We start from the raw sequence: 22,448 nt of genomic DNA on the forward strand, positions 1-22,448 counted from the left end.
AGTGCATCAGAAACTTTGGTTTCATATATGACAGGTTTGTGGATCCTCAGATACTCTGTGAGGATTCATTTATTCAGAAATGCTCAGTGAACACCAACGATCTGCTAGGCTCTGGACTTGGCATCGCGGCTGCCAAAAGGAGGCACACACAGCTTCTGCCCCCATGTGGCTCATCATCTGATGCTCAGCCCACTGAGGTTCCTGCAACTCTAAGCTGCCATCTTACCTCTAAGCTGTGAGAAGCCCACTAAGGAACCCTCACTGAAAGAATGAGGCTCCAGCCGCACTTGAGATGTACACTCTAATCTGGTATATTATATATAGTTTGTGACATTACTATAGAATTGCCAAACAGGGCCCCAAAAGTCAAATGTTAATAAAAATATTACTTTCTGCATTTCAGCCATGGGGGCAAGATATCCGTTTTTGCCATAAACAAAATGAAATTTGCATTCCACTCTTGCTCCCATGTAAAGCTATGAGACAATTTCCATAGCACAGGAGTCTTTTTGTCCATTTTCCCTAATGATTGAACTCAGCTTTTTTGGCTTCTTGGTTTTGATTCAACTAAAGATTACATGAAACAAGTGCCAATTGGCAAATAATTTAGAACTAAGTCTGTGTGTACGTATCTCCTACATTTTACCCACTATGGGTTTAGCAACTTGGCAGTAAAATCTAAGGACAGATATGTCAACTAGACAGAATTCAGAGTCCCCAGTACATTCAAAGACACTGCTCTTGTGTGAATACTTGGAACCCTCAGCAGAATGTCGAAGGCAGCTTCACTTAGGAGACGCCTCCTCTGGGCCCATTCATAATAGATGCTTCTATTCCCAAGGGCCAGATTAGTGATAGGGTACTTTCCAACCATTAGCCCAGACTCTCCTTAAACAAAGGTTGGAAGCTGAGTGTTACACAGTAATGCTAAATATCCATATGAAAGCCAAACACTCAGGCAACAGCTAGATGTCTGGCCAGGGACTGAAGGCTCCTTAAGGCTGGCATTTCTACACCTGTGCCTCGTCCACTGGGTCATATATGAGGCTCCTAGAAATACTGCCATGTATTTAGGGCTCATTCCTGCATTTTCTAAACTCCAAAGCATCTGATGGAGCAGTGCTGAGGGCAACTGACCCCAATGGAGCATCGTCCATCCCATCACTAGAGTGAAGGAAATCTAACATTTTATTAAATCACTATGATGGATAATAAAAGCAAAATTACTAGAGCATCCAAGGCCAGGTGCAGTGGCTCATGCCTGCAACCCCAACACTTTGAGAGGCCAAGGTGGGAGGATGGCTTGAAGCCAAGAGTCGCCCCAACACTTTGAGAGGCCGAGGTGGGAGGATGGCTTGAAGCCAAGAGTCGAGATCCTCCTGGCCAACATAGTGAGACCCTATCTAAAAAAGAAAAAAGAAAAGAAAAGAAGAAGGAAAGAAAGGAAAGGAAAGGAAAGGAAAGGAAAGGAAAGGGAGAGAGAAAGGGAGGGAAGAAGGAAGGAAGGAAGGGAGGGAGGGAAGAAGAAAGGAAAGAAAGAAGGAAGGAAGGAAGGAAGGAGGGAAGGAAGGAAGGAAAGAAGGAAGGAAGGAAGGAAGGAGGGAAGGAAGGAAGGAAAGAAGGAAGGAAGGAAGGAAGGAAGGAAGGAAGGAAGGAAGGAAGGAAAGAAGGAAGGAAGGAAGGAAGGAAGGAAGGAAGGAAGGAAAGAAGGAAGGAAGGAAAGAAGGAAGGAAGGAAGGAAGGCAAAAATTAGCCAGGCATGGTGGTTTGCACCTATACTTCCAGCTATTCAGGAGGCTGAGGCGGGAGGATCCTTTGTGCCCGGGAATTCAAGGCTTCAGTGAGCTATGATTATGCCGCTGCACACTACAGTCTGTGCGAAAGCGCGAGACCCCATCTTAAAAAGTAAAAGTAAATGAAAAGAATATACCAAAAAGCAAACAGTAAAAAGAGACCAAGACGGTTATTGGCTACTCGGAGGATTGTTGGGCCATTTTGTAGAGTTCCTCCATGTCAGTGTGGGACTCCTCCTCCCCGGGGAAAAGAAGGAAGTGCAGTGGAACCTTCACAAAGAGCCAAGCTGGGACCAGCCTTCCCTGGGCCAGGGCACCCCGCCAGGTGGCAACATTCGGATGCCCCACCCAAAAGAAGAGAGTGCTTCAGCAAGCAAGCAAGGATTTACATGACTGTTAGCAGTGAACCAAAGAACAATAGAAAAATGTTAGCAAATGAGATCCCCACTGCAGGAAGCCTCGTTTCCTGAAACTATAGGAGCATGCCATCAAGCCTGGCTAATTTTTTGTATTTTTTTTTAGTAGAGGTAGGGTTTCGTCATGTTGCCCAGGCTGGAAGTGTAGAGATTTTTTAGTTTGTTTTTGTTTTTTTCTGAGACAGAGTCTCGCTCTGTCACCCAGGCTAGAGTGCAGTGGTGCGATCTCGGCTCACTGTAACCTCCACCTCCTGGGTTCAAGCGACTCTCTCCTGCCTCAGCCTCCTGAGCAGCTGGGACTACAGGTGCACATCACCACACCCAGCTAATTTTTTGTATTTTTAGTAGAGACGGGGTTTCACTTTGCTGCCCAGGCTGCTCTCAAACTCCTGAGCTCAGGCAACCCGCCCTCCTGGGCCTCCCAAAGTGCTTGGATTACAGGCATGAGCCACTGTAGAAGAGTAATAAAAGAATATTTTTTCTTGGATGATAGAATTGCAGGGTTCCAAAAGATGCTTTCCATCTTTGGGTTTGCAATGATACTAACAAATTGGGCAGCAGAACTTTACTCATCGTCCAGTTTCCTCTGGTTTTCAATGTGCCTCGCTGGGTATGTATCATGACAATAAGCAGAAATACCTTTAGTGAAGGCTAGCTGAGTAGTTATTTTTAATAATAGAAATGAAAACCTACATAAAGGTCTTATAAAAGGAGAAAGGTTGAATAAATTATAGTATATGCAATATAAATGCAGCCATTAAGAGATGGATTTTGCTGGGCACGGTGGCTCATGCCTGTAATCCCAGCACTTCGGGAGGCTGATGGGAGTGGATCAGCTGAGGTCAGGAGTTCGAGACCAGCCTGACCAATATGATGAATCCCTGTCTCTACTAAAAATACAAAAATTAGCCGGGTGTGGTGGCATGTGCCTGTAATCTCAACTACTCGGAAGGCTGAGATAGGAAAATCACTTGAACCCGGAACAGTGAGGTTGCAGTGAGCCAAGATCGTGCCATTGCACTCCAGCCTGGGCAACAAGAGTAAAACTTCATCGCTAAATAAATAAATAAATAACGGATTTTCGGAGAACTGTTAATACTAGGAGGAAATGGTCACATTACAATGCTTTGTAAAGAGCAGAATATACATATTCCCATTATGTTACTATGATTAAGAAAGATTGTGAGCTGAGCACAGTGGCTCACACCTGTAATTCCCCAGCACTTTGGGAGGCTGAGATGGGCAGATCACAAGGTCAGGAGTTCGAGACCAGCCTGGACAACATGATGAAACCCCGTCTCTACTAAAAGTACAAAAATTAGCCGGGCATGGTGGCACACGCCTGTAATCCCAGCTACTTGGGAGGCTGAGGCAGGAGAATTGCTTGAACCAGGGAGGTAGAGGTTGCAGTGAGCAGAAATCATGCCATTGCACTCCAGCCTAGATCGAAACTTCACCTCAAAAAAAAAAAAGAAAAGAAAAGAAAATAGAAAGAAGTAAGAATTCCCCATTGGTCAACACAGGGCCTTAGTGACACTATGGTCTGCTCTGCCACCTTCAGGGGGTAGTTTTCCTCATGGTCACAAGGTGGCTGCAGCCATTCCAGGCATTGTATTTGTACAGTACAGTGTTCCAAGGAAGAAGGACCATCTTCTCCTGGGTATATCTTAAAACCAAGGAAATCTTTCTCAAAAGCCCCCAACAGACCTCCTCTAACATCTCAAAGATCAGAATTTGTCACCTGTCCACACCTAATTCAAGCATTATCACCAGCCTAAACACGAGGACTTTGGATGGAACAAAGGGCTATGTACCCCTTAAGCAAATCTCCAGGGAGAGTATGATGGACAAAACTGAGCAAAACTGACATCCTGATAGGGAAAGGAAGGGAGCAATGGGTGTTGGGTAGATTACTCAAAGCTGTGTCTGCTACAGTCCCTACTACAAGAAGCCTCATTTAAGGTAAATTCCAATAAGCTAACTAGCCGAGAGATGTGAGGTGGAAGCTGGGCATGGTGGCATGCACCTGTAATCCCAGCACTTTGGGAAGCTGACGGGGAGGATCACTTGAGCCTGTGACTTAATGACCAGCTTGGGCAATACAGTGATGCCCCCAGCTCTAAAAAATAACATTAAATAAAAATTAAAAACTAAATAAGGGCTGGGCGTGGTGGCTTAATCCTGTAATCCCAGCACTTTGGGAGGCTGAGGTGGGAGGATGGCTTGAGGACAGAAGTTCAAGATCAGCTTGAAGCAACATAGTGAGATCCGATCTGTAAAAAAATGTTTTTAAAAATTAGCTGGTATAGTGGCACGTGCCTGTAGTGCTAGTTACTCAGGAGGCAGAGGCAATAGGATTGCTTGAGCCCAGGAATTCCAGGCTGCAGTGAGCTATGACCCACTGCACTCCAGCCTGGGTGACAGAGACTCTATCCTTATAAAAAGTAGATACAAAAATTTTAAAAGATGTGGGATGGGTAAGTAGACAGAGAATGAAGACAGACAAGATGTCCAGGATGAACTCTTAGTTGGATAAAGGAGCCTGATTACAAAAAGGGAGTTAAAAAGCTCAGTAGGCCGGGCGCAGTGGCTCATGCCTGTAATCCCAGCACTTTGGGAGGCAGAGGCTGGCAGATCACGAAGTTAAGAGTTTGAGACCAACCTGGACAACATGGTGAAACCCTGTCTCTACTAAGAACACAAAAATTAGCTGGGTTTGGTGGCCCGTGCCTATAATCCCAGCTACTCAGGAGGCTGAGGCAGGAGAATTGCTTGAACCCGGGAGGCGGAGGTTGCAGGGAGCCAAGATCACGCCGCTGCATTCCAGCCTGGGTGACAGAGCAAGACTCCATCTTGAAGGAAAAAAAAAGAAAAAAGCAAAAAAAAAAAGAAAGCATAGGAGACCAGATTGACCTACTTCTCAATTCTGTCGAGGGCAAATCCTGTTGGACCATCAACTGGGACAGTGCAAAATAGAGGCCAAACACGTCAAGGTCTGTGCTGGTGTGAACAGAAGGTGACAATGACGATGGCCTCATTTCAGACCAGCACAGATGTCTGTGCATCTGAGTAATGCATGTCTGTGGATAAGAGTGGGCCTTCTGACTTGGTAGATGTGGATAACACAACCCCCTGACTCTTTTACTAATTCAATGATGAATAAGTTTTGACCACCTACCATGCCTCCAGCCGTAAACTAGCCCCTGGGGAAAATAAAAGATATGTAAGACACAGGGCCTGGCCTTGAAGAATTTCAACTCTGCTGAAGAAGTCAAAAGCAACAGAATTAGAATTGAGAGCAATACCAGACCCTGTGGAATTAGGGTTGAGGGATGTGGTGTAGAACAGAACCATGGCAAGAGCTTAGCAAAGTTGGGAGGAAGATGACTGATGACCAGGGTGTAGGCAGAGGAACTTGAGCTGGGGGTAACACACTGGGCAGGTTGGGATTTGGCAGACAAAAGAGAGGAGATAAAAGAGAGTCATAGTGGGAAGAGAACAGTGGTAAGATTTTGGAGCTAGACAAACGCCTACCTCTATCACTTATTAGCAAATTATTCCATTTTCTCAGAACTTTAGTTTTTTCATCTATGGAATATATATAATACTCACCTCATAAAATGTTTATAAGGAAAGCACCTTGTACCTAGAAAACACTCAAAATATTAATTATTTCCTTTCTCCCTTTTATTTGACAGGATGACAAGGATGGAGAGGCTCTTGATTTGGGTAGTAAGAAGTTGTTTGGATAAGAAAGCTGGGCCATGCAGATTAAATATCATATTACATCCAGTGGGTCACTATTAAAGTTTGGAGTAGACCATTTTAGAAAGAATTGCGTGTTATGACCATGAGAGCTTTGTTCCATTTCAGAGCTGTTTATATGAAGATGAGTTTAACCATGTGCATGAGACAGTGGTAGGTACATTCTTTCCAGAGACTGACAAGAATGCCATCAGCACCCTGGCCAGAGAAAAGCAGCTTTGAGCTAAAGTGTAACGAAAAGGAAACAGGCTTTGAAGCTAGACAAATGCCTAGCCCTATCACTTATTAGCAAATTACTCCAATCTCTCAGAACCCTAGTTTTTTCATCTGTGGAATGGGTATAATACTCACCCCATAAAATGTTTATAAGGAAAGCACCTTGTACCTAGAAAACACTCAAAATATTAGTTCTTTCCTTTCTCCCTGTTGTTTATCAAAACTATTAAAGCAGGCCAGGCACAGTGGCTCATGCCTGTAATCCTAGCACCCTGGGAGGCCGAACCAGGTAGATCACTTGAGGTCAATAGTTCGAGACCAGCCTGGCCAACATGGTGAAACCCTGTCTCTACTAAAAATACAAAAATTAGCCAGGAATAGTGGCAGGCACCAATAAACCCAGCTACTCAGGAGGCTGAGGCAGAAGAATCACTTGAACCTTGGGGCTGGAGGTTGCAGTAAGCCAGGATAGTGACACTTCACTCCAGCCTGGGCAAAAGAGCGAAACTCCATCAGAGAAGAAAAAACAAACAAACAAAAACTATTAAAGCAAAACCTCTGATGCTTGATTTTATATAATAATGTTGTGTGGCAACTTAAAAACTGTATCATTTATAGACACTCAAGGTAAGGAAAAAGTTTTGAGTCCTTATTTTTAAAATTGGAATTTTCTATAAAAGTTTGGAATGTTTTCTATTTAAGGTTGTTTTAAGCACAAAGTAATACAATTTATTCATAAAGGTTAAACATTTAAATTTTTGTTACTAACTTTTATTTGTAGTTGTTTTTTACCTTTTAAATTAAATATTCATTACGAATTTAATTGAGGGGGGAGAGTGAATGAGTGGATTCTTATAGTTAGAGGGGGTAAGACATCCACTTTTATACTATTTTTTTGTTTTGTTTTTATTTTCTATTTTTGAGACAGGGTCTTGCTCTGTTGCCCAGGCTGGAGGGCTGTGACCCAGTCTTGGCTCACTGCAGTCTCAACCTCCCAGGTTCAAGTGATCCTCCCACCTCAGCCTCCCAAGTAGCTGGGACTACAGGTGTGCACCACAATGTACCAGGGGAACCAGCACCCAGTATTTCAACATAGGTTCTTTCTATTTTCCCTAAGTGTCGGCTGGTCTGAGAAATAAAGAGAAAGAGTACAAAGAGAGGAATTTTACAGCTGGGCCGCTGGGGGTGACATCATATATTGGTAGATCCATAATGCCCACCTGAGTCACAAAACCAGCAAGTTTTTATTAAGGACTTCAAAAGGGGAGGGGGTGTACGAACAGGAAGTAGGTTACAAAGATCACATGCTTCTGAGGCCATTAAAGATCACAAGGCAAAAGGCAAAGCTAAGATCACAAGGCAAAGGGCAAAATTAGAATTACTGATGAGGATCTATGTTCAGTCGTGCACATACTGTCTTGATAAACGTCTTAAACAACAGAAAACAGGGTTTGGGAGCAGAGAACTGGTCTGACCTCAAATTCACCAGCGTGGGGTTTTTCCCCACCCTAGTGAGTCTGAGGGTACCACAGAAGACCAGGGTGTATTTCAGTCCTTATCTCAACCACATAAGACAGACACTCCCAGAGTGGCCATTTATAGACCTCCCCTCAGGAATGCAATTCTTTTCCCAGGGTCTTAATATTATATTCCTTGCTAGGAAAAGAATTTAGCGATATCTCTCCTACTTGCATGTCAGTTTATAGGTTCTCTGCAAGAAATAAAATATGGCTCTATTCTGCCCAACCCCACAGGCAGTGTCAGACCTTATGGTTGTCTTCCTTTGTTCCCTAAAATCGCTGTTATTCTGTTCATTTTCAAGGTGCACTGATTTCATATTGTTCAAACACACATGTTTTACAATCAATTTGTACAGTTAATGCCATCATCACAGGGTCCTGATCACAGCTGACGAAGATAACAGGATTAAGAGATTAAAGTAAGACAGGTGTAAGAAATTATAACAGTACTAATTTTGGAAACTGATAAATGTCCATATTAAAATGAAATCTTCACAATTTATGTTCAGAGATTGATGGCAGTAAAGACAGTCATAAGAAATTATAAGAATACTATTAGGGAAGTGATAAATGTTCATGAAATCTTCACAATTTATGTTCCTCTGCCTCGGCTCCAGCCAGTCCCTCCGTTTGGGGTCCCTGACTTCCCACAACACCACGCCTGGCTAATTTTTGTATTTTTAGTAGAGACAGGTTTTGCCATGTTGTCCAGGCTGGTCTCAAACTCCTAGACTCAAGTGATCTGCCCGCCTTGGCCTCCCAAAGAGCTGGGATTATAGGCGTGAGCCACTGTGCCTGGGCTACTTTTTTACTTTAACTTTTCTAAAATGCTCTTGAAGAGCTATTATTACCTTTTATACTTAAAACTCCCAGTTGTACTTCCCTGAAACCCATCCTGGGCAGGCAGCAGGAGTAAACACACATACTGCAATACTCCAGGGCTGCAGCATCAGACCCAGAGGAGGAGGTAACTGCTGGATTAACAATGAGGAGAAGGAGGAGGGGTATGAGTCTATTCCAAAATTGGCCTTTCTCCTTCGAAAAGGAAAAGACCACTTATTGTTTGTGCAATCAAAAGGTTTGTTTCCTAGATATTTTCCCCAGGAGAAAAAAAGTTTCTCAGGAAACCGAGAAATTATAATGAAAATAGCTATTGTATGAATTTTTTCCTCAAGCTTCATTTTACATCATTATAATATTTGTGCTGTGATGAAGGTCGGAGTCCTCTGCAGCAGACCAGTCTGGGAGGGTATATATGGAGTTTGCGCGTGAGTACATGCGGGTGAGTGGGCGTGAGGGTGAAAAATGTGTGTGGAACCTGTGTGTGTGTGGAATGTGGAGCATATGCACAATGTGTGTGGAGTTTGGAGAGTGTGTGTGTGGATGAGTGAGTGTTGGAGTGTGGACGTGTGTGGAGAGTGCACAGTGCGTGCGAAGTTTGGGGTGTTTGTGCACGCGCCTGTGGGGCAGGTCCTGGAGCGCGTCCACGCGGCACCCCATGTGCAGTGTGCGCGCGCGGGAGCGGAGCGCGCCCCCGCGCCGCCCCTCCGGCCGGGCCCTGTGTGCGGCGGCTGCTGCCGGGCCGGGCGGCGGGAGCGCGCGGCGTCGGAGGCCGCCCCTCTGCGGAACGCCGAGCGCCGCGGGAGAGTGACGGGCCGGGGAGGACCAGGCGTCCCGGGCCTGAAGCGCGCGGGCTCCCGCTGGGGCGGCCGCGGACATGTGCAGGATGTCCTTCAAGGTGAGCGCCGCGGGCTCCGGGGCCGGGGCTGGGGCCGGGCTCTGGCGGCCTGGCCTGCGGGGTCGGGTGGGGTGGGGTGGGGTGGGCGCCGCCCGCCGCCCGCTGCCCGCCGCCGCCTCCTTCCTCTCTCCTCCCGCCCGGGGCGAGGCCGGGGAGGAAGCGGCGGGGCTGGGTGCGTCCTGTGGGTTTGCGGTTTGCCTGCCTGCCCTGCCTGAGAGGCTTCGCACTCATGGCTGTGGATCGACTGAGTCTGCCCGGCGACGGGGCGGCGGGGACTGTCGCCGGGTAACAGGTCGGGGGCGGTGAAGAGGCCGGGGTCAGCGCTGTCCTGCAGCAGAAGGAGTCCCCGAACCTGACCCTCAGCGTCCTGATGCAGGAGTATCAGCTGCGCCCACGTCTGCTTCCTCCCCGGAGGGGTAGCCAGCACCCAGGGAGGCTTCAGAGTCCAAAGGTGTCTTGTCTCAAAAGAGTGATTAAAGTCATTCCATCTAATCCCCACATTTTAGGATGAAAGAGGTTCATTTGCCTCGACTGAAAGATTTTAATAAAAATAGTAGTTAAAATGTATTAAACAGTTCACATGTGCCTGACTCTGAACCAAGGACATGATGTGTATGGTCTCAATCCTGGGGGAAACCTATGGGAGATGCTCTTCGGGGCTTTTTTTTTTTTTTTTTTTTTTAATGAGAAAACTAAGATGTAGAGAAATTAACTCACCCACGGTTTTGCAGCCAATAAGTTATGGTGTTAAGACTGAAACCCAAGTGTGTCTGGCTCTGAAGCCACTGTAATCCCGTTGCCGACAACAGCTCATGTAAGCAGGGAAGTGACAACAGCTCGTGTAAGCAGGGAGATGTGCATGTTACAAAGATCTCTGGCTAGGTTTGGAGAAGAGGGTTGGAGCTGGGAGATGTTGTCATCTTTTTAAGAAATGGTGCTGGGCCAGTGCATAGGTGGTGAGAATGGAACAAAGTAGATGAATGTGAATGACTTTAAAAGATTTGTTTGTTTGTTTCCCTGAGATGGAGTTTCCCTCTTGTTGCTCAGGCTGAGTGCAATGGTGTGATCTCAGCTCACTGCAACCTCCGCCTCCGGGTTCAAGCAATTTCTCCTTCCTCACCCTCCAGCGTAGCTGGGATTACAGGCGTGCGCCACCGTGTCCAGCTAATTTTTTGTATTTTTAGTAGAGACAGGGTTCCACCATGTTGGCCACCTGACCTCAGGTGATCCACCCACCTTGGCCTCCCAAAGTGCTGGGGTTAAAGGCATGAGCCACTACGTCCGGTCGACTTTAAAAGTTTTAAATCGACATAATTCAGTAGGGAAGGCAAGAGAGATAAAGATAAAACGTTTGGTGTGGGATAAAGTTTGAGGATGGATGGGAATCCAAGCAGAGATGTTGATTAGACAGATATACACTCCTCAATCCCAGGAGGCAAGTCTGGGCAGCAGCTAGAGATGAGATTTAGAAGTCAACAGTGTTTAAGTAGGCACCCATGGGAATGAACATGATTGCCTAGTGAAACCATATAAAGGTGGAAAACAAGAGGACTGAGGACAAAATCTTGAAGAAGATTTTAGAAAGAGCAGCCAGAGACAAATGAGAAAACTCAGAAGCATGCGTTGTCACTTACACCAAGGATCTCTAATCTTTCAACAAAGATGAAGAGGGCTTTGATGTTTATTAATGCCATGGGGAAATCAAATAAATAATTGAAAAGTCCATTGGATTTAGTAACAGAATAGGCCCTGGTGACCTTGCCGAGAGCACTTTCAATGGTATTAGGATCAGGAGCCAGATTGCAATAGCTTGAAAGAGAGTGGGTAGAATCCACAAGTGTGGAGAACTCTTTCAAGAAATTCTGCAAGAAATAGAGATTTTTCTTTTTCTTTCTTTTTTTCTTTTTTTGAGAAAAAGTGTTGCCCTTGTCACCCAGGCTGGAATGCAGTGGCACAATCTCGGCTCACTGCAACCTCCACCTCTCAGGTTCAAGCAATTCTCCTGGCTTAGCCTCCTGAGTAGCCGGGATTACAGGTGCCTGCCACCACGCCCAGCTAATTTTTTATATCTTTAGTAGAGACGGGGTTTCACCATGTTGGCCAGCCTGGCCTCGAACTCCTGACCTCACGTGATCTGCCCACCTCAGCCTCCCAAATTGCTGGGATTAGAGGCATGAGCCACCGCACCCGACCCAGAGATTCTTTGTAAAAGGCAGTGGCTGCAGCAAGGATCTGGAATTGACCAAGGGTTTGTTTGCTTTAAAATGGTAGAGACTTGAGCATCTTTAAATGACAATAGGCACTTCAACAATAAAAAGACAAATAAAGCCTAATTTTAAAGTGGACATGTGAATAGACATTTCTCCCAAGAAGCTTACAAATGGCCAGTAAGCACTTGAAAAGATGCTTAACATTATTAGCCATGGTCTTGGAAATGCAAATACAAAACTGTAATGAGATACCACTTCATACCCGCTAGGATGGCTTTAATCAGCAAGACAATGATGAATGTTGGCAAGGATGTGGAGAAATTGAATCTGCATGCATTGCTGGTAGGAATATAAAATAATGCAGTCATTTTTATTTTTATTTTTTATTTATTTATTTTATTTATTTATTTTTTGAGATGGAGTCTCGCTGTGTCGCCCAGGCTGGAGTGCAGTGGCTGGATCTCGGCTCACTGCAAGCTCCGCCTCCCGGGTTTATGCCATTCTCCTGCCTCAGCCTCCCGAGTAGCTGGGACTGCAGGCGCCTGCCACCTCGCCCGGCTAGTTTTTTTGTATTTTTTTAGTAGAGATGGGGTTTCACCGTGTTAGCCAGGATGGTCTCAATCTCCTGACCTCGTGATCCGCCCATCTCGGCCTCCCAAAGTGCTGGGATTACAGGCTTGAGCCACCGCGCCCACCCTAGTTATTTTTTTTAAGACATAGTCTCGCTCTGTCAGCCAGGCTGGAGTGCAATGGCACGATCTCGGCTCACTGCAACCTCTGTGTCCCAGACTCAAGCAATTCTCCTGCCTCAGCTTTCCAAGTAGCTGGGATTACAGGCATGTGCCAGCACACCTGGCTAATTTTTGCATTTTTAGTAGAGACGGAGTTTCACCATGTTGACTAGGTTGGTCTCGAACTCCTGACCTCAGGTAATCCGCCTGCCTCGGCCTCCCAAAGTGCTGGGATTATAGGCGTGAGCCACCACGCCCGGCTGATGCAGTCATTTTTAAAACCATGCTTGTCTTTCTTCAAAAAAAAAATTTTTTGTTTGTTTTTTGTCTTTTTTGAGATGAAGTCTCGCCCTGTTGTCAGGCTGGAATACAGTGGCGTGATCTCAGCTCACCGCAACCTCCACCTCCTGGGTTCAAGCGATTCTCCTGCCTCAGCCTCCTGAGTTGCTGAGACTACAGGCGCATGCCACCATGCCCAGCTAATTTTTGTGTTTTTAGTAGAGACCAGGTTTCACCATGTTGGCCAAGATGGTCTCCATCTCTTGACCTCGTGATTCGCCTGCCTCGGCCTCCCAAAGTGCTGGGATTACAGGCATGAGCCACCGCACCCAGCCTCAAAAAGTTAAATATAGAGTTACCACATGACCCAGCAATTTCACTACTAGGAATATACCCATGAGAAATGAAAACGTGTTCACACAAAAATTTGAACATAAAGATTCATAGCAATAGTATTCATAATAGCCAGAAAGTGGAAACAATCCAAATATCCATAAACTGATGATAAAAACAAAATGTTGGCCAGGCACAGTGGCTCATCCCTGTAATCCCAGCACTTTGGGAGGCTGTGGCGGATCACCTGAGGTCAGGAGTTTAAGACCAGCCTGGCCAACATGGTGAAACCCTGTTTCTACTAAAAATAAGACAATCAGCTGGACGTCATTGCGGGTGCCTGTAATCCCAGTTACTGGGGAGGCTGAGGCAGGAGAATCACTTGAACCCTAGAGACAGAGGTTGCAGTGAGCCAAGGTCGTACCACTGCACTCCAGCCTGGGTGACAGAGTGAGACTCTGTCTCAAAAGAAACAAACAAAAAAAGTGTTATGTATTATAAATACCATAGATTGGGAGGCTTAAACAACAGACATTTATTTCTCATAGTTCTAGAGCTAGGAAATCTTGAGATCAAGGTGGCTGGTGGGCTCTTTTCCTGACTTACAGGTGGCCACCTGTGCCCCGTTTCCTCACATGACCAAGAGAGAAAGCCCTGGTGTCTCTAAGTCTTTCAAGGGCATTAATTCCATCCTGGGGGCTATACCTTCACAACCTCTTTTATACTTAATTAACTCCCAAAGACAACTCCTCCTAAAATCATCACACTGGGCATTAGGACTTGAACACATGAATTTTGGGGGGATGCAAACATTCGGTCCTCAGCCCCTGTCCTCCTGGCATGTCTGTCTTGTGTGCAAAATGTATTCATTCCGTCCCATCAGTCCCCAGAGTCTTAGCTTGTTCCAGCATCAACTCTAAAATCCACAGTCTCATCTAAATATCTAAATCAGATACTGGGTAAGACTCAAGGTATGATTCATTCCGAGTGAAATTCTTCTCTAGCTGTGAGCCTGTGAAATCAGGTAAGTTTTTTTGTGTTCTTGCTTTTGTTTTGAGACAGGGTCTCACTCTGTCGCCTACCCAGGCTGATACAATCATGACTCACTGCAGCCTTGACTTCCGGGGCTCAAGGGATCCTCCTGCGTCAGTCTGCCAAGCAGCTGGGACTACAGGCTTGCACCACCATGCTTGGCTAATATTTTTTATGTTTTGTAGAGATGAGGGTCTCCCTGTGTTGCCCAGGCTGATCTCAGACTGCTGGACTCAAGCAATCCTGCTTCGGCCTCCCAAAGTGTTGGGATTACAGGCGTGAGCCACCACGCCTACCTCAAACAAGTTTTGTGGTTCTAAAATACGAAGGTGGGACAGGCATAGGATACATGTTTCCACCCCAAAAGGAAGAAGAAATTGGTAGAAAGGAATGACAGGTCACAAGCAAGTCCAATACCTAGCAAAGCAAATATTATTAGAACTTAAAGTTTGAGAATAATCCTCTTTGGTTCAGTGCTTTGCCTTCTGAACTCACTGAGTGGTGGGTCCTGCTTTCTGGTCCAACTGGGGCAGGGGATTGGGCTCACAAGACATTGGTGGTTAGGGCTTCAACATATGAATTTGGGGAGGAACACAAGCATTTAGTCCATAACGTGGTAATCTGTACAATGGACTGTCATTCAGCCATAAAAAGGAATGAAGCACTAATACATGCTACAACATAGATGAAACTTGGAAACATATTCAGTGAAGGAAGCCAGACACACAATGCCATATATTGGATGATTCCATTTATATAAAATGTCCAAAATCAGCAAATCCATAGAGACAGAAAGTAGACTAGTGGTTGCCAGGGGCTGGGGAAGAGAAGGGGATGGGAAGTGATTGTTGATGGGTAGATAATCTGGAATAGATAGTGGTGATGGTTGTGCAACCTTATTATGATTGCACCAAAACCCACTGGATTGTATACTTTGAAAGGATGAATTTTATCTATGTAGATTATATCTCAAGGTATTTTTCAATCATAATAGGGAATGTGGAGAAGGCGTGGGGACGATTTTGCTGAGTGAATTTCTCAGGGAGTTGGAGGCAGTGAGCCTGAGCTGGGTTCCATTTGCTGTGGAATTAACTAGAATGGCAGAAGGAAACCTCTCCCACTGGGGTAAAGGGAAAGGAGGTGAAGTTGAGGGTTGATGTTTTGTAAAGTGAAGCCCAGGATGAAGTCAGGATTTGGGGTAGGTAGAAAGGCAGCTGCCAAACCAGGTGCCAACATTTTCTGTGAATAAGGAAGAACGATCGGGAGGTGACAACTGCTAGGTGAGGTGAGGTAGAGGATGGGAAGATGGCATGACCTGAGTCTTGAAGGAGCAGAGATTTATACCCCTGAATGGAGGGGCAGTGGCCTGGAAGCCAGGTGGGCCTGTTCACTGCAGTGCTGATGTGGGAGAAGGCCTTGCCTCCACCAGGAGCAGGCACTGGGGAGGTTGAGGCAGGGAGAGAGGGAGTGCTCTGCCCTAGGCTAAGGATGAAGAGGAGTTGACTACTATGAAATGGACTTCCAGAAGGGAAGGTCTGTCCAGAGCAGAGTCCCAGACCAGTCTGAGATTTGCATTAGCAACATTCTTTCATCCACCGCCCATCCTGTCAAACATATTAAAATGCACCCACAGCCACAATAATAAAATAGACTTTTTATTGTAAAATTTTTGGAAGGATTTTGTGATACTACTTTTTAAGTGATTTGGCTGTAAGTTACTCATTTAGTTGACCTTTTGTCCATTTTTCTGCAGTTGTCATAGTTGGTTGGTAACTCTCATGCAGTGAGCAGATCAGACCTACAAATGATTTTCATGTGGCATCAGTATTTTATGAATACCAAATTTAGCAGTTAATAAAGTTGACAGGGTGTTATGTTTTGTAGCTATTTAATTGAATATGTATTAACTTTGATTTGGGAACCGCAGATTAACTTTTTCATTTTCATAGGCTCCTGAAAGACTCATAGGCCCTAGGCTCTGGGTCTCCAAAGCCTATGTGTAAAAAGGCCCCGCTTTGTTAGACGAGTCTGTGGAAGAATAAATAGAGCGTTATAAGTCACAATTTAGGCTCTGCTTGATGATTCAGAATCAATCAATGTATGTAGGGCTGCTTGCATCTGAACCACATGACCCCTTTGCATCTACTTTTGACGGCTTTTCCATCATGCTGTTATCAGTGACTTCTCACTGGTACCACTTTGCCTCCAGCAAACTTCCTTTAACAACTGGCAATGCCTAATCTCTTCTGCTTGAGAACACAGATACATGTTGGTTAGAAGTATCTTTTAAAGTAAAAGGAAACTCAGAGAATTATTTTTTAAAAGGAAGCCAGGCGTGGTGGCTCACACCTGTAATCCCAGCACTTTGGGAGGCCGAGGCAGGTGGCGGGTGAATCACCTGAGGTCAGGAGTCTGAGACCAGCCTGGCCAATATGGCCAATACAGTGAAACTCTGTCTCTACTAAAAAGTACAAAAATTAGCCAGGCATGGTGGCATGTGCCTGTAATTCCAGCTACTCGGGAGGCTGAGGCGGGAGAATCACTTGAACCTGCGAGGCGGAGCTTGCAGTGAGTCGAGATCGCGCCACTGCACTCCAGCCTGGGCGACAGAGCGAGACTGTATCGAAAAAAAAAAGAAAAAAAAGAATTTCATATTTCCTTTAGGGTCTGCTATCTGTCATATGATGCTATACCCCAGCCAGGTTGGAGTTGGGTACCTTATTCTACAAAGAGTCTGTTTTGTGAATCTTATGAACTATATTTTAATGGTAATGCTGGTTAATTGTTGCGCCTAAGTTCCAAAGGGAGGAGGGTGTAATGAGGTATATCAGACCTCCCTTCCTGTCATGGCCTGAACTTTTCAGGTTTTCTTTGGGATCCCCTGGGCCAAGAGGGGGGTCCACTCGGTCAGTTGGGGGGCTTAAAATTTTATTTTTGATTTACAGGCTTAATGTTTATTAAGCATTCTGAAAATTGTAAATACTTAGCACGAAGTGGGACAGTGGATTAGAATAGCCAGTAATGTCTCAAAAACATCTTTCTGCATATAGTTTTGCAATCCCTCACTACATCTTTATTTTATGTCACCTCTAATATCATAGAAATTCATTATTGAGTAGAGCTAATATTATCTTGATTGAATTAATAAGTATATGATTGAAGTCCACATTACTCTAAACCTTTTAAAACTAATAGTTTAAGTCTCTACCCCCCTTAGCTTTTAATTAGAATTCCAGTTCCGTACAAATAAATTTTCCTCTGTGTTTCCTCTCCCATTCCTTCCTTTACAATTTCTGGAAGTGTACAGATGAGCAGTGTATTAGCCAAATTTCTGACAGTAAATGGAAGGGGGCAGGTAGGGCGAGAAGAAAATATGACAAATGTGGAATAAGACAAATGTGGAAGCTTACACTCAATTTTCTACAAGGTGTAAAATGTAAGATCTCAGACTCTGGACCCAGACTATCAGACTTTTTCTTTTTTTTCTTTTTTTTTTTTTTGAGATAGGGTCTTGCTCTGTCACCCAGGTTGGAGTGCAGTGGTGCCATCTTGGCTCACTGCAACCTCCACCTCCCAGGTTCAAGCAATTCCTTGCTTCAGCCTCCCGAGTAGCTGGGATTGCGCATGTGCCCCGTCACACCCAGCTAATTTTTGTGTTTTTAGTAGAGACAGGGTTTCGCGTTGTCAGCCAGACTGGTCTCAAACTCCTGAGCTCAAGTGATCCGCCTGCCTCAGCTCTCAAAGTGCTTGGGATTATAGGCGTGAGCCACCGTGTCCAGCCCAGACTTACGTGCATTTATTTATTTATTTATTTATTGGTGGGTGGGGGACAGAGTCTCTTTCTGTCACCAGACTGGAATGCAGTGGCATGATCTTGGCTCACTACAACCTCCGCCTCCTGGATTCAAGCAATTCTCCTGCCTCAGCCTCCTGAGTAGCTGGGACTACAGGTGCGTGCCACCATGCCGAGCCAATTTTTGTATTTTTAGTAGAGACAGAGTTTCACCATGTTGGCCGGGATAGTGTCGATCTCTTGACCTCATGATCCGCCCGCCTGGGCCTCCCAAAGTGCTGAGATTACAGGCGTGAGACACTGCGCCCAGCCCAAACTTGGATTTAAATCTCGGCTCTGTTATTTGGATGAGCCAAGATCCCTACTGCGTGACCTTGACTAACTCATTCCTATGCTCAATTTCTTCATCTTAAAAATGAGAATAATAGGCCAGGCGTGGTGGCTCATGCCTGTAATCCCAGCGCTTTGGGAGACTGAGGCAGGTGGATTACTTGAGGCCAGGAGTGTCAGATCAGTCTGGAGACTGAGGCAGGTGGATTACTTGAGGCCAGGGGTGTGAGATCAACCTGGCGAAATGCTAGCTCTACCAAAAGTACAAAAATTAGCCAGGCATGGTTAGTGTCAGGCATGGTTGCAGTGAGCCAAGATTACACCACTGCACTCCAACCTGGGCAACAAATTGAGACTCTATCTAAAAGAGGGAAGAGGAAGGGAGAGGAGGGGAGGGAAGGGGGGGAGGGGAGGGGCCTTCCCTTAAAAAGTAAAAAATAAAAGACAACATGGGACTAGGCTGGGTGCAGTGGCTCATGCCTGTAATCCTAGCGCTTTTGGGGGCCAAGGCGGGCGGATCACTTGAGCTCAGGAGTTTGAGACCAGCCTGGCCAATATGGTGAAACCCGTCTCTACCAATAATACAAAAATTAGCCAGGCATGGTGGCAGGTGCCTGTAATCCCAGCTACTTGGGAGGCTGAGACAGAAGAATCGCTTGAACCCGGGAGGCAGAAGTCGCAATGAGCCAAGATCGTGCCACTCCACTCCAGCCTGGGTGACAGAATGAGACTCCGTCTTAAAAAAAAAAAAAGAACAAATGGGAATAATTATATTAGTTATACATTACTTAACAAGGACACATTCTGAGAAATGCACGTTAGGTTATTCCTTCATTGTGCAGACATCAGAGAGTGCACTTACTACAGATGTAGAGAGTGTAGCTGACTGCACAGCTAGGCTCTATGGTGTAGCCTGTTGCTCCTAGGTGACAAAACTGTACAGCATGCTCCTGAATGGAATACTGTAGGCAGTTGTTACACAGTGGTGAGCATTTGCATATCTAAACACATGTAAACGAAGAAAAGATACAGTAAAAATATGGTATTATAATCTTAGGGGGTCACCATCATATATGCAGCCTATCATTATATATTACATGACTGTACTACCTCAGGGGGCTGCTCCTGGAAGTAAATGAGTTTAAGCAGTAAATTGTTTCGCACACTGCCTGATGCAGATCAAGATCTCAACTTAGTTGTCCTTGCTGTTACTTAGAAAGTTGCAACCAGCAAGCCTGAGAGAAACACCTTGGTTTTATTGTAGTGATCAGAAAAATCGAGAAAGAGATGAAATAGTAATAGCATGCTTGGTAAAGAGTTTTACAGCTTCTGTGACGTATTTTCACGTGCACCGTCTCTTTTAAAGGCTAGAGGACTGGCCCCGTCTCTCTCCACACCATTTATGATTATGTGCATATCATACCCAGAGGAGATTTGGAAGTTATCCAGGGAATGTGATGTCTATAGACCCCAAACAGAAGGAAGGTTGGGGACTTTCCGTCTTAGCTGGAGAGGAGCTTGGGATGGAGGATAGGAAGGAGGTCACCAGGGTCACTGCTGCCTTACTTCTAGCTGTCCACAGAAGAATTCCACAGGAGACAGAACAGTGTGATGGGGAGTTAAAGGGCAGCCTCAAGCAAGAGACTGCCTGTTGCTGAAGCCTGACTTGCCATTTCTCACTTACCTCATCTGTAAAATGGGATCGTCCCAGTGCCCACTTCACTGAGCAAGGATGAGGATGAAGTAAGCTAGTGTGTGCAGAAGATATGCCACGTGGTCCAGAGTAAGCACTTTGCACTGAGTGAGCTCAAGATTTCTGACCTCCAGTAAATGTGCCGGTCATAGGGTGACAGGAGCACCTGCCCATTTCTTCGCTAGACATTGCCACCTAGATGCCCCATAGGCACTTGAAACCCAGCTTGTCCAACCCTGAACTCATCATTTTTTTCCAAAGTCTGTCCTTCATACCGTGTTTCCAACCTTCATGAATTGGCACCAAGATCAGCCAGGCACTGGAACCAGAAATCAGGAGTCAATCCACTCTCCTATTCCCTCCTCTCCTGCACATACAATCACAGACCAAGGCTGTGCAGTTTAGCTCCTTAAAATGTCTCCAGTCTGTCCAGTCTTCCCATTCCCACTGTTGCTGCCTCTTAGTAACTTAAGCCTTGACGGAAAATGAAATATTTATAGCTTTTCGCAAAGCTCAGTTTCTAGAACCTTATAGGAAACCAGGATGTCCAGCCCAGCTGGAGAGGAATCCCCAAGGCCATCCTAAAGGGAGGCGAGGCCCCGGCTAGAGATCTTGTCATGACAGTAGACACTTGCTGTTTGCAGATGGGCTTTTGAAGGTGTTTGGGGTTAAGGTGAAATGACAGAGTCCCTGCAAATGAATTACAGTTTATCATTCTTGTGTGTTTACCTTTCAGGAAAAGCTAGCAGAGCTGTTCCCTGGTGCATATTACATTGTCTGCCTGATTTACCCTCCCAGACTTCATTTTGGCCTTGTGCAATCTCTTTGTTAAAAGACTTTGTTTCACGATTCATTATACAGGTCAAACCTCCCTTGCCATTGCTTTGCCTAGTTACTGACAGCTGGAACAAATTGGACCTAGCCTGGTTCCTAAGCTGCAGTGCTGGTGTGAACACCATGGTTGCAGTTTGCCTTGAAAACTCCAGGACAGCAAAATTTACACCTTTAGGAAAGGCGAATTGTTTACCTGAAATTGGAGGTGATTTTTTTTTCCTCCTAAATGAGCCAGGAAACTATTCAAAGTATGTTTGCTATTAGCTTATCACTCCCCACCTTGCCGTTCTCTCATTCAAGTATGCACAAGGGCATACACCTGCGTATGTGCTGAAGGACTTCTGAAATGAAATCCTCACACCCACAAATACTGCTGCCACTCTCCTTTCGTTTTAGAGGGCTTTGTTGAGTAGCTGAAATTGTTAGTATTTTCTTTTGAGCTTAGAGAAGCATTGTATTTAATGCAATGTCAACATATTTAAAAGACATACTGTGCAAAAAGGCCTTCTGAGTCAGGTAGATGTTTTAAACCCACTCACAAAAAAAGTGCTTTTATTAAACAATGTGAATACTTTTATAAAATTTCCTAAGACTATCAGAATTCTTTATTAGTACCAATACTCTGGATTTAATTTTGCCTATTGGTTCTGACTTTGTAAAGAAAAGTAAATGGAGGAAAGGAAACTAGCACTTAATCAGCATTTATGGTGTGTTGGGTACAATATCAGGCAAAAATCAGCATCATTTACTACTGTCAACTTCAAGGCAGGTACTGTGATCTCCATCTAAGCAAGAGGAAACCGAGACTCCCAAGGGCCAACTTACTTTTCCAGGGCTGGGGTGAGCTGTCTGGTCCCAAAGCCAGTTCCTCCCTTTCATGGACTGTTCTCTACAAACTCATATCAATTATTTTAGAGAAGAAGAATGTACTGCAGTTAGCTCTGCTACCCATTTGGAAGACCTGTTTTCTACTTCCATGCTTTCCATAAGTATGGCTCCAAAATTAACTTTGTAGCTTTAAAATAACCCAGCAGGCCCAGTGCGGTGGCTCACGCCTATAATCCCAGCACTTTGGGAGGCCGAGGTGGGTAGATTGCTTGAGCCCAGGAGTTCGAGACCAGCCTGGGCAACATAGCGAGAACCTGTCTACAAAAAATAAAATAATTAGCCAGTCGTGGTGGCATGTGCCTGTGGTCTCAGCTACTCAGGATTCTGAGGTGGGAGGATAGCTTGAGCCTGAAAGGTCGAGGCTACAGTGAGTCATATGCACAACTATGCCACTGCACTCCAGCCTGGGCAACAGTGTGAGTCCCTGTCTCAAACAAACAAAGTGATCCAACAGTGGAATGAAGGATCCATATGAGGACATGTAATGGCATTATTTGCCCCAAGTTCCTTGTTCTCAACACAAATCTCTGGCAAGTTCTAGCTGAAGCAAAGAAAATTAGATGGAGGGCCGGGTGCGGTGGCTCATGCCTGTAATCCCAGCACTTTGGGAGGCCGAGGGAGGAGGATCACGACGTCAACAGATCAAGACCATCCTGGCCAACATGGTGAAACCCTATCTCTACTAAAAATACAAAAATTAGCTGGGCATGGTGGCGCATGCCTGTAGTCCCAGCTACTCAGGAGGCTGAGGCAGGAGAATCGCTTGAACCCAGGAGGGGGAGGTTGCAGTGAGCCAAGATTGCGCCACTGCACTCCAGCCTGGCAATGGAGCGAGACTCTGTCTCAAAAACAAAACAAACAAGCAAAAAAAGAAAAT

General features: G+C 45.4%; 1 protein-coding gene across 8 annotated transcripts in view; it reads left to right on the plus strand.

The window, feature by feature from the left end:
* The first annotated feature begins 8,945 nt into the window (after window positions 1-8,945).
* ANKRD29 (ankyrin repeat domain 29) overlaps window positions 8,946-22,448 on the plus strand; it is a 63,397-nt gene continuing 49,894 nt past the window's right edge. For 2 of the 8 annotated variants that reach the window (XM_073006419.1, XM_073006421.1), the window contains exon 1: window positions 9,247-9,448. In XM_073006419.1, the coding sequence (XP_072862520.1) occupies window positions 9,428-9,448 (21 nt within the window). In that variant the 5' untranslated portion in view covers window positions 9,247-9,427. Of the gene's footprint in view, window positions 9,449-22,448 lie in introns of all 8 variants that reach the window. The other 6 variants (XM_073006422.1, XM_073006420.1, XM_007974448.3 and 3 more) reach the window with 5 other exon arrangements.

Source organism: Chlorocebus sabaeus, chromosome 18 (genome assembly GCF_047675955.1).
Source record: "Chlorocebus sabaeus isolate Y175 chromosome 18, mChlSab1.0.hap1, whole genome shotgun sequence".
NCBI classification, from domain to species: Eukaryota; Metazoa; Chordata; class Mammalia; order Primates; family Cercopithecidae; genus Chlorocebus; species Chlorocebus sabaeus.